The 13,045-nt window shown below is 43.6% G+C and overlaps 1 protein-coding gene across 2 annotated transcripts in view; it reads left to right on the top strand.

The window, feature by feature from the left end:
* Positions 1–677: 677 nt before the first annotated feature.
* Positions 678–13,045, top strand: part of efna4 (ephrin A4) — a 37,486-nt gene continuing 25,118 nt past the window's right edge. Inside the window, exon 1 of one of the 2 annotated variants that reach the window (XM_085176115.1) lies at positions 678–1,225. In XM_085176115.1, the coding sequence (XP_085032241.1) occupies positions 1,101–1,225 (125 nt within the window). In that variant the 5' untranslated portion in view covers positions 678–1,100. The remainder of the gene's footprint in view (positions 1,226–13,045) is intronic. The other variant, XM_085176116.1, reaches the window with a different exon arrangement.

The raw sequence follows: 13,045 nt of genomic DNA, 5'->3' as shown, positions 1-13,045 counted from the left end.
CACACACACACACATTTGGAAAATCAGATAATTAGAGAGGACCACCAGTGGCTTTCTCCCATGGAGGCGTTGTGATTACTGTCGCTACACCCTCCCCTGGGGTGTTTGACAACAACCAGAGAATTAATACTTATCACAGCATACACACACACACACACACGCACACACACACACACACACACACACACACACACACACACACAAACACCATCCAGCCAAGAGTAGTTGAACTAAATGTAGCTCTTGCAGACACCAGTTACGGAGATGCTGTGGCTCCCTGCTGTTATCATGTATTGGGTACTTGAATGCACCCCTTCACCATACAGTGTTGGCCTACTTGGGGCTGTACAATAAGGACTGAAAAGAAATTTCAGGAGAGGACAAAGGACGCTTTCTTTTTGTATCAGTCAGCTGCTTACCTTAGAGCAGACACCCAACAACAAAAGCGGTGTTTGCTGCTGAGTAATGAGACTGAATAAGTGAAACTATTCGGTCCACTAAGAAGAACCCAGGTTTTCCTGAAAAACTGGAACAGTGACAATCTGTCTCCCCACACCAGTGGGCGCACCTCCCAAGGATTTAACTTTGCGCTGCAGTACAATAACATGGCCACACCCTTGTTGAGTGATTGGCCTAAAGTTTCCCCGGCGCCGCCCTCGGCCCAGCGCATCCGCCCTTCCAGCGCTCCGAAGCCTGTTGCTGCCAAACCATCTGACAGTTGAAATTTATATTCTGACCTATTACTGTACTCGAATCCCCAAGCTTTAAAGTCAGTCTTTTTTTTTAAAGTCATTAGAGTGACTGGAGCTCACTCTTAAACCACGATGCGCAGTGTGGAGACGCGCTCAGCAGCGTTTCTCTGTGGTGGTGCACACCTTCTTTGCAGCCTGTAATTGTTAACTTTTTTTTGTGAGGGACATCACTTCACGTTGTTGCATCATGGGAAGCTGCAGCAGCAGTTGACGCTAAAGTGTGAGTTTGTTCATGAGTTGGTGAAGCTCCTGAAGAAAGTTGTTCGCGGAGCTCCTTTGCGTCGGGTCTCGTCACCTGATTTTGCGCACCACTCCCAGTCGGTGCAGAACCTTTCCGCAGCGGCCAGGATGGGCACCTTGCTGTGGACACTCGGAACTCCGCCTGCTTGGAAAACTACGATTGTCTTCTTCAATATAATATCAGCTGTTGTGGCCAAAAGACACACCGTGTTTTGGAACTCTACAAACACAAGGTGAGGAGGGGGAGTCTGTGCGCGTAATGACGCTTCTCTTAGTACAAAACGAGAAGGCTGTATTATTTTCATCACTAGTGACCAAATAAATGTTCACTGTTAAGGGGTCCAGATTTGGTTTAATCTACCAGCTTAGGTGAGAATAAACATAGCTGGTCTGAACTTGCACTTTCATGCCATTGCACAACATCTTTAATGATGCCTTGTGAATGACTTAGGCTTTAGTTGTTTAAAAGAATCTCAGCTATGTACCAGCTCACGTCAATGTTTACTTAAATGCAGTAGGGAGGGAAGCAGGTCAAACCTGCACCAAAAGCTATCAGGCTGTTTCCTTTAAATCAAGCGGTCTCAACTCTGTGAGTACAGTGGAACCCTCGGTCCACTTGAGTGAGACCTGAGTGATCTCACCTTCTTGCCGCAGCCAGTTATCTTTATCATATTGACCACACTCTAACCGTGGCTTTCACCTGTCTGCTGCCTCTTGGAGTTAGTGATTATGCTACTTATAGAAAGGCAGAAGTAAGGGTTTCTTCCTAAGTGTTTGTTCTGAATAGTGCCCTAGATAGCATTCTCAGGACACAGGTGTATATTAAAGTCTAAAGTGCTGCTGTGCATAAGCGAATATGTAGTCAGGTAAGGGGAAGCTGTGTGTGTGTAATGGGTTGATTGGGGCCATTAGCCAGGCAGAGTGTGGCTCACCTGCTGATCCAGGTGTTCCAGTGCTTGCTAATTGAAGGTTTGAGGTGGGAGACCTGCGGGGCCTGACGGGCTACTACCCACCAGAACACATTCGCGACTCTCTTGCACGTTTTTCTAGACTCTTGCTCTCTCAGAGGCCAGAGTCCCCAAACGCTCTTTCAGATGAACGACCTTTTTACTTAGCCATTGGCCACAGAGACTGCTCTGTCAGTAACTGTTTTATCTTTATGATTTTACATTTGTAGATGCTCAAAATCTGACAGAGATATGACTCCTGGGACTATTAATTTCCCCAAGAGCTCCTTTGTCTAGGGGGCAGGCTCTTGTAGTGGAGGTTATACCCGGTGTGTGCATGTGGGGGAAAACTCAGTCATGTAATTGGGATCTGACAGAAATGTGGTGGACAGAAACACTGTGAGGATTAGGAAGCACCTTCTTGTTCTCTAGAGATTCAGGGATGAATGGTCACAGCCTGTGGCACGGCCACACAGTCTGCTGCAACACCACGCAATCACAATGCCATCAGCATCACGGTGGAGAGTAACCCACTGTGGCAGAGAATCACTCTCATCAGCAACACCACCCAATCACAAAGCTATCAGTGGTGCCGTGATGCTGCACCAAGTCCAGAATCCCCTGGGTTTACCACAAGGATTTTCCTCTCCTCTCCTCTCCTCTCCTCTCCTCTCCTCTCCTCTCCTCTCCTCTCCTCTCCTCTCCTCTCCTCTCCTCTCCTCTCTCCTCTTCTCTCCTCTCTCTTCATTACCTCTCTTGTTACATCCTTCTCCTTTCATCTTTTGTCTGCACTCCCTCACTCCTCCTTCTCCTCTTTATGTCTCACAACTCCCTCCAGTCCAGTGATGGATATTGGCTGTGTGATTAGTTGAGCTTCAGTCATTTTCCCATACCATATTTTCTATTAGCTGCCAGCCAGCGAGCCAGCCAAGTTGTCCTGAGGCCTGTAAATGCAGCCAGGTGAGGGGAAGAGGAGCACAGGGACACGAGAGCCGTGATTTTGTTGGATCAACGTAGCAATAAGAGAGCCAAAGACTGCGTCTGACATTCTGAGTACAGACAGTCAGAAAATAACCACGATTGGCTTCCTGCTTTTCTTCGTCCACAGTGCTGCAACAGATTACAGTGTAACTGTTATTAATAACCGTGTAAAACCTTTTTTTTTTTACATTTTCAGCATAACTTTGTGTTATTTCATCCATTCCCATTCTACATTGCCTTGTTTAACATCTTTCAGCTCACTGTTGTGGCTGAGATTTAGTTTCAGTGCTTTGATTCTTGCTAAAATGGCTCTGGTAAGTCCATCATCTATGGGCTACGTGGGCGACACAAAACCAGCAGCAGGTCAAAGATGGTGACCAGAGGTATACTAAGTAAGAGAAAAGCCTCATTTTATTTTGGAGTTGATGAAACGGGACTTAAAGAGAGTTAATCTTGGATCATCATTCTCCATGTTTCCAGACGCATGACTTGAGATACACACTAACATTCCTCTGTAACTGCAAATGTTGTAAACACTATAGCTTTACAAGCTAAAAACAGTTTATAGCTTTGTGTAGAACTGGCTTTGCTTGATTTATTGGTAAACTATTGATAATAAATTTGACCCCATGCACCAACCTTCTTTGGAAATGTAAGAAATTGTATTTTGCACATTCATGAACTAACAATGAGTGATTGAGTGTATTCATGGCAACATTATTCCTGTCACATGTGAATCTGGGAAAGCATCTAAAGACCAGCTTAAAACAAATGCTTAAGCTGCTTATAACAACCATAGCTGGTGGGAAAACGGACTCTTTTTAATATGAACGACAGGAGCCGATCTCTGGCCTTCACCTTTCCCTACAACATCTAGATTTATAGTTTTAATGAAGCAAGGGCAGTGAAGTGGAGACTGTAGGGCTTCACTGCTCTGTTCTTTGCTGGCTAATATGCTTGTAACAAAGGCTCAATGAAACACTTTAACTGGCACACATTTAGCACCCCCTATATTGAAAAATGAAGCTCTGAAATGAAAGTGATAGACTGACTGCGGGGTCGGCGTTGAACATTGCAGAATCGGATACCCCTGCCTCTTTCTTTTGTGGGGCTCCAGTGGTTCGATCGCCCTCTTTTATGATTTTTTATGAACACGGTTTACGATCGCTCTCCATTTTATAACCGTGTCTCTCTCAGAGCAATAGTTCCTTATTAGAAGAGAAATTATTTTTTACTTCCTGGAGCAGTTAAAGGTTAGTATAATAATATAACCCCAGTGCTCAAAGCTTGAGTGTGTGTGTGTTTGTGAGTGCTGACAGTTTACCTTAGCTCTCCCCTGAGCCACAAGCTCAGACTGGTTTATTGGTGTATTCAGCTTCTTCTTGTGTTCCACGGAGAGCTTTTAAACCTGTTGGGCCAAACACGTTGACCAGCCTATTTGCAGATACAGCTGTGTCTGCTTTCTGCGCTGCATGCATCCTCATAAATTCGCTCAGGAGCCGTCGGGAAGTTTACTCAAAGCATCAAAACTTTAGGGATTGAATTACACTTCTTGGGCGACAAGAAATGGCTTGAAAGATTGGGCTGCTCATACATCTGTAACGAGAATAAATGTCACCCATACCTGGAGCTTTAATCACCTACTCCATTTTCTGGTTCTTGGCACTCACTTGTACTATTGCTTTCCCTCCTATCTGCCCGGAGAGGATGAAAACTTGTTGCAACAGTTCCCCTGGATCACAGCTCAAGCTTCAGTCTCTGCTTGCCAGCTCCTTTGCTTTCTCCGCACCCCAATTTTTTTGTGTCTGAATTTGCGTCGAGGCAGACAAGCGTAGTTTTAATTGTAAATGACATTAACATTTAAAACCCGCGACAGAAACATCGTAACCAGTTTTCCTTACCTGCATCCTCACTTGCTCAGACTTGAACTCACTCTGAAAGTTTGGACACAAACTTAATCATTATAAAACATCAGACCAGACCCCTCTGAGCTCTCGCGCTCCCTCTCTCTTTCTTTCTTTCTTTCTCCCCCCGTCTCTCACCCGCTCGCACAAAGACCTAGGGTGAGCTCTAAGCCAGTGAAGCATGTTTAAACGGGGCATGAGGTGATGAATATTTGTATTGGTTTTCTGTATCTTTATTGAAAGCTGCCCTCATAAGTCCTCCGTGTAATCTCTGCTCTGTTTATGCATCATTTCCGTCTGTGTGCACTCGTGAATGATCCAGTTTAAATACCAAAGTAAATCACATTCTGCATACCATAGCTGCACTCACGTACACACACACACGTAACTGATCTGTGGGATTGCACAAACAGACACATGCAATATACAGTAAAATAAAAGCAGATAAGTTGTAATTGTGTCTTGTCAAGGATGATGATTGCACTTTTAGACTGATTTCTTTCTTCTCCTTATTTTATTCCTTCATCCAGCGATCTGTCTGCATCTATTACCCCTCTGTAGATTGGACATGCAAATGAATACGTTCCTCGGATTGCTTTCTCTTCTCTCTGTGTCTGTCTATGTACTAATCTCTATCTTCCCCTGGTAAATGATTAACATGGAGAACCTGGCTGAACTATAATCAACAAACCCACAGTGAGGTAATTACCACTTTATTCCCGGTCCTGCTAACAAAGCAGTCCCCCTCTCTCTCGCTCTCTCTCACTCACTCTCTCACACACACACACACACTCTTCCTCGTTCTCTGAATATCACTTCATGTCTCTCTCTCTTTCTCATCTGTCATAGCTGCATCAGTGTGTCTCTCCCTTCTCCGTGTCAGTGCCTATTGTCTGACTTCGCCGCTGCGCTGTGGTCTGTGCAGATATAGAAACGCCTTTGCGAGTGCAATTGTGTGCGTTATCTGTCTTTGTAAATGCGCTTTGTCTGTTTGTTTGCAGTATCGAGTCTATTATCTGGAGGTAAACTGTGGTTGAGTTAACTTCTGTGTACACGCGAGCTTCTTCATCTCTGTCAGAAAACAATGCAAGGCAGTGATTTTTAGTGATTTGAATGCCTGAGAATTGACGTTGGGTGTCGTCGTCGTTGTTGGTTGAAGTTCATTTCACTGGAACAATAGCTCTGTCAGAGGTGTGTGCGTGCCTGTGTGTGTGTCTGTGCGTGCAAGCTTGTGGCTCTTACTGGCTGGTTAGCGTAAAAGGGAAGTCTTTGTTTCCTTGAAGAGATGCAGTGTGATAAGTGTAAGTTCTGGAAAAACAAAACCCAGAAATGCACGAGGATACCCAGCCCCATTAAACCACTCAAGGCTTTGATTCATTTCTGATCTTGCGCATAATTCATCTGGGTTGTTTTTCTTTTTTGGGGGGGTTGGAGGTGCTTTTGTCTATCTTTTTCTTTTCTTTTCTCCAAACTTCCCTTCATCTCACAGCAAGTAGTGAAAATGGTTTAACAGGAAAAATCGTCTGTTCCGGTCAGCAGTATGTAGCTGTGGGAACATTTACCAACCACTGTGCCTGCCAGCCTCGCATCTAAATAGGTCATTGTTTTGTTTCCACTTGTTAGTTGATTTTAGGTGTGACTAAAGTGTTCGAGGAAAAAGGCATAATATTGTCTGTGGACGCTTGGCTTTTTTTTTAAGGTGGGGCTTGCATATAAGAGTATTGTGCAACTTTAAAATGCCACATGGCCTAACTATCTCCAGCAAGTCTTTCCAGAAATATTTAGAGGTATCTACCATGCGACACTGCTTCCCTCACCTTTCATGTGTACATCTGTGTGAAATCAGTAATCCTCTATTTCACTGTTTAGTGATATACCTTAGAATGAAACCAGCATAATCGTTGCACGACAAAACTAATCTTTGCATTTGAAGTGAACGCTGAGATACACATGCATAGGAAGACTCGAGCACACTGTGCTGAAAATGAGGTTTGGGGCCTAGCAGTGAGGATGTCTGTATTAAAATGGATCAGATAGTCACAGTGCAGCTTGGAGCAGTCGGAGCAGACATGGTGTACAAGCATGAAAGGACGGCCGCTCTCTCCTCCTGGTCAGGATATTTAGTCAATCGATACCAATTTAACACCCAGATATTATCGCCGGCTTCTTGCATTATCGCTAGACTGCATATGGACCCATCTCTTTCCCAATTTCTCTCCCCACGCTGCCCTGTTTCTCTGTGTACACACATACATCAATATTAGGTTGCATTAAGCTGTAATAAGTTGCATTGTATGAATGTCTCCAAGTGGGGTGGAACAGCTGTGGAATGAAATGAGGTTCAGTGATGTCTGCAGCTCAGTTGGCACGGTGCAGCCCAGCTTTGGCACAAAATGGCTGCTGTGGCGCATGTGTGTGAAGAGGGTGGTTATGGTGGTTAAGGGCCGTTGGTGAGCAGGAGCGCATTCATTCATTCATTCACGACACACAATGAGATGTCATTGTTGTAAGTGTCAGGCGAGCTGTGTATTCCTTTGACGTACAAAACGCCAATTAAATTGGCACGCAAGAATTTGTAAACTGTGGGAAACACCGTCACTCTGAGCTTGACCAAAACAAAGCAATCTGCTCGCTGTTTGGCCCATATGTGCATTTTTGAATATTTCATTCTCATTTTATTACGCGTGCAGGCAGAAACACGTCCGCATGTACCTATAACCTCTCGCTGTACTCTTTCACTCGGCTCAGAGATCCTGCCAAGAGGCAACTTGGGAATTCCCGCTGACAGAAATTGAATTAGTATTGACCGAGGCAAAGCAAAAGGCTGTAGCTGGAATCAGGATTATTGTACAAGACAAGGTCCTCACTACCAGGAGGGCACTGAGACATGTTTGCCATCATATCTCTATATTCTTTAAAGATGCTTAAGGACATTCACTCCAGAAGTGTTTCTTGATAATTGCTTATATGTTCACACAGAATCTCCAAGCCTGTTTCCTAGAAATTGCTCCTGCTTTTGTGCGTATTTCCGTGTAATGACTCACTTGTTTTGGTCACTAACTGAGAGTCACAGTCATCAGGTGCAGACAGGACAGCCATTTTTCTTGCAAAACTTTTTGCCTTGTTAGCGGACAACTTTTGTGTTTTCATCATAAATCTGCGACTTCAGGAGTGCTTCTCTCATGTGTCACGTAACCAGTAGATGGCTGAAAAGCGACAGTAGAGGAGTAGAGGTCTGTGGGCTTGATGTGTTTTTAAAAGTCTTAATATTCATGTGTTTGATTTTAATGCTGCAGTGTGTCACTGGATTAAAGTAAAGAGCCCCACAAATCTGTCTTAGGTTTAAATTCTCTCTTTCACGTGTCACAAAGTGTCTGCGAAGTGGTGCTTTTAAGCTACATTTATTACGATTTGGGGAAATATCATAAATGTGCTTGATGTAATAATAATAAGGCACTCTGGCGTTCTGTAGTGGGGGGTGTATAATGGAGGATTTAAAATAATTTTCTTTTATATAAAAATGAATTCTGTTACAGAATGTGTGAGGAAAATGCTTAAAAGCACAGAATAGCATAAATTCCCATATTCTGATTACGGAGAATGTTTTGTGCAAGCTGCTAACTCGCAGCTTTTTGATAAGTATTAGTAATTATGTATTCTGGTGGTATGTATAAAGGATTTTTTTTTAAAGCTATAGGTGTGGCTGTGTACACTTTATCTACACATAACAAAGAAATCCTTAGATTTAAAAAGATATGTAAAGGGGTGTGAACATGCGTGTGTACTTATGGGGTGTATGTTTCATTTTTGCTCTTTTTATAGTTGTTACAGAAAAGTTTCGAGTAACACTTTCAGCTACACATATACAAGTATTTCTATTTCCTAAAGCTGCTTTTTATCCCGTCCTTTGAGATTTCCAGATAGATCACATGACAAATGTTGTGCTGTGTTGATATTATGACTCTTCTGTATTATTAATTTATTTATTTTTAGGAGACTTTTCCATGGTGGAACAAAAACTAATATTATTTTGGTATTGCCTCCCAGAAGTGTGGTAGCACAGCCTACCCCCCAGTGATGTAAAACGCGTGCACACACACACTTCGCTTCTGTTTCTCTTTGCGCTGCCACACACACCACAAATGAATATACACGCTGCCTTGCCTGCTTCATTTTATTTTTTTTCGTCAGCCCCCAGAGATGGTAAAAACATTAGACCTGCAGTGGAGAAAAGTGAGGGATGGAGAGTGCGTTAAGGAGACGATGGTAGTGAAAGAGTCAACAGATTTCAACTCCCAAAACAGCTCAGGGAGGCCCCCAGGGATGGAGGGATGAGGAGAGAGGGAGAGAGGGAAGAAAGGATGTCAGCAGGTATTACTATCACTGTCACAAGAAGGCGTGAGGAGCAAACCCTCTCTCCACCCCTCCCTCCACACACACACACACAGGGGCTTACTCACACACTCACCGTGACGCAGCCATGTATACAGGTGTCGTAGAGAGGCTCACACACGCTACCATCATCCTGCCTGCATATACGCTCGCTCATGGATGCTCGGACTCTGGGGAGAAGCCACGTAGGGATCACGCTGCGTTTAGACCTGACGCTGCTTTCAGTTTGCGCTACAGTCTTTACCTGATTGCCACCGAGACATAATATAATAACACATACTTATTAAAGAAATAAATACCAGCAATTCTTTGAGGACTTCACTAAGATGAAGATACGGTTTTTGTTTTGTTTTGTTTTGTTGGTGTTTTGTTTTTTTTTTTTGGGGGGGGGGGGGGGGCGATATGCGTGCACGCAGACAAGATTTGCTTTTGTTGTTGCAATAACCCGTACCACATGATTTTTTTTTTTTTGGGGGGGGGGGGGGGGGTGCGGTGATGCACAGCTTGATGCTTGTCTCCTGGTACTCTGACTGCTATTTTTCTCGCTTGCATCCTTGTTCCTTTTTTCCACCTCTTTCCTCAACATTTTGTTCCGATGAGATCTTTTATTTATGAGTTCAAGGAAATGTGGGCTTTATTTTTCAGAATTCTTTATTTGATCAACTCTGCTATGTAATTGTAGCTATATAATTGCCACCGGTTAACCCCCTACTGTGTTCACTTTTTAAATGTGCACAAACACATATGTATCTCTTGATAATCTGCGTGTTATTAGTTTGGTATCTCGCCATGTTATGTTACTGTGCATAGCGTGGGGGGGGGGGGGGGGGGGGGGGGGGGAATACTGCGAAAACCAACTTGGAGCTCAATTTTAGTTATGCTTTATCTGCCACTTCGTTTTTTAAAGGCTTAACTTGTGTTTTCTTTAATCCTTTAAGTAAACTTTTATTTTTTGGAATCGTTGATAGTCTAGGAGTATCGGGAATGGTGGTTGCGTTTTGTGCTGAATGGATGGAAATAGCTTTGTCCCAAATCTCCATAGTTGTGGCCTTGTAGCAGTAGAACTCATGAATCTCATTGCTCCTCTATTCAGCTGGAAATGGAGTTCTTGTACACGGTGCGCTTCTCAAAACACTGTAGCAGATGCTGTGCGTTTATGATCGCAGAATTAATCTGTGCGTTCCCCTAAAATACACCCGGTGACAAATGCCTAGTCATAAAAGCTGCAAAATCACTCACTCGCTGCGTTTGTTTATTGCATTTATCGATGTGATGGATTTGCCTGCAGAATGGAAATTTGGTGAGGGCCTTGTTGTTCTTCATCAAAGGTTCATAATTAACACCTAAACAAGTCAGTTTTTGTAGTATTTGTCGCAGCGTGTGTCGCTTTGCTATTAGGAAACAAAGAGCACTCACCCACAGTCACACATACCATGCCTCCTGTGTGTTAATCTTGTAATTTTGGGTCATTCTGGTTCATTACTTAAAGTAGCGACCAGTCATCTTTAATCCCAAATTAATCAGTTAATCCCAGTCCAATGCCAGGCTGTTATTGGCACCACGTTAGCCTGGCGTCTGCACCGCTTCTCTTGACCCTCACCATTTCCTTCCTTTCTGCTCCTAAATCCTCACCACCACCCCTCCTCTTATTGTGTCTGAACCTTTCATCAGTGTTGTGGAACACAACTGGCCCCTCTAAGAAATTCAGAGGCATCCGGCTTCAAGGCAGACTTTTAAATCAAGCTAAGTGTCAAGAGTATAAATTTTTATTTCACACTCTCGAGCTCATGTACTTGAGCTAAAAATGCTGTATATGCTCAGTTTAATAAAACATATTCAACAGTCTTATCCAAACCCTAGCCGAAACCCCGTGCAGACTTGGCAATAATGTAGTATTTTTGTTCTCGGCTCTTTTGATTGTATCGGGCTCTGTAAGTGTCTTACCCCTGGTGTGAATATGTGTTCATGAGTGTGAGGGGCAGGGTGGGGCAGGGTGGGTGGCTGTGCGTGACTAGAACAGGACAAAGCTGGCTGCCTTGAGGGGAAATAAAGGGGACCCTCCATACCCCTGACACACAGAGCGATATGAATCTTAACCGTTGTGACGGAAAAAGATGGAGAGGGAGAGAGAAGCGTGGATCGGCTGTGATGGTGGGAAGGGAGAGGGAAGGGGGCAGTTTAGACTCCTGGGATTCCAAAGCAGTGACCGTGAAAGTGCTTAGATAAACAGAGAGGGAGGGAGGGCAAAGTGGGTAAAACGATGATGGAAGAAGCATTCGGAGGAAGAGGAATGGTGAAGAAGGTGTAGACACACTGACTGGTGAAGGAAATGAGACCTGCTGAAGATGGGGTGAAAGACAGAAGATGAGAGTGAAACCAAGAATAGAAGTTTCTAAATAAGTTCACCGGGAGACAGAGAGACTGAAAGGGACCAGCTCACTCTATTTACTCCTTAACTCGTATGCCTCTCCAACCCTTCTCTCTCCATCGTCTCCCTTCCTCTCCTTCCCTCTGTTTAAATTATTCAAGCCTGTTGGTTGTATTAGAGCAGGTTTCCTTGACATGTCTTAACTGTGTATGTATGTGTGTGTGTGTGCTCGGTGTGAGTGACAGACAGAAAGACAGCTCTAGGCCTCCAACTGGCCATTCCTAAGGTAACAACCACCAAATAATCAGACACTGGGAAAGTGAGAAGGAATGCACACCTGGGATAAATGGTCTAGGCTGCCTATCCAGCATTGACCTTCTCATCATGGCGAGGGAGGGGAAAAAAACAGAGTACACAAATGGGAAAGAGTGTCTACAGCATCAGAACTGTGACCTACTTAATAAATGATGGATTCTTAAAGCCAAGTCTGATTTATTGGCTGAGTGTATGTGCTTTATGAGCGCCCTTTTCACTATATTGAGTGCATCTGAGCAAATGTGTGTCTATGGGGTGTCGCTTGCATGTCCTCCTTAACCCACTTACACAGGTGGGCTGAAAGACCCGGGGCTCATGTAAGTGTAGTTAAGTATAGTTAAATAATAGATGAGAGTGTAGAGCATATGCTACAAAGACTGAATGGAAGAGAAGAAGTCAGTAAGAAAAAATTACAAAATATTGGTTTAACAATGTTTGTTTATGCAACATGAGAAATGACACCAACAGAAGACATCATCACCAAAAAAAACCACATTCACTCCAAATACTGCTACAAAAATGGGTCACATTTGATTGAATGCCAATTTAGAGCATTTGGGTTTCATAAAAGTGGCACAGAAACAGAATCTTTCTATAAAATTTCAAAGCAGCCTTCACCTTCAGAGTTGTCAGATGCTCGTTTTATCATTCAAAGGACAGACAGAAACTCAGAATGTATGACAGCCTATGGATGCGGACAGTGACGATCCAACTAAGGGAGTCATTCTGACTATTGTTTCCATTTTAAACACATGTGTATAAAGCAGACTAACAGATACTTTTTCTTCCTTTTCTTGTTTTTTTTAATCTGTTAAGAAGCTTGCCAATGTGCCCTTTTACAATGCACCGTACAGTCTATTGGCATGGCAACACTGGCGACTCTGTATAACAAACCTTTTTATAGTCCATTTACTCAACTTTAGCATGACGGTTTCTGAATATAGATGGATCTGTCTGCTCTGGAACTGTGCAAATCCGAAGGGCCCAGCCAGCAATACATAAATATTAGACACATGATGTTGACACAGCAGATGAGCCCAGCTGCCACTTTGTAGCAATACACTTTGATAGATATTATAAATAGTTTGAATCATTGGTCTTGGTGTCCACCCATCATAGTTGTCATTGTTCCCCACCTCTCGTCAT

Source organism: Neolamprologus multifasciatus, chromosome 11 (assembly GCF_963576455.1).
Source record: "Neolamprologus multifasciatus chromosome 11, fNeoMul1.2, whole genome shotgun sequence".
NCBI classification, from domain to species: Eukaryota; Metazoa; Chordata; class Actinopteri; order Cichliformes; family Cichlidae; genus Neolamprologus; species Neolamprologus multifasciatus.
This window is presented reverse-complemented; position numbering and strand designations above follow the sequence as displayed.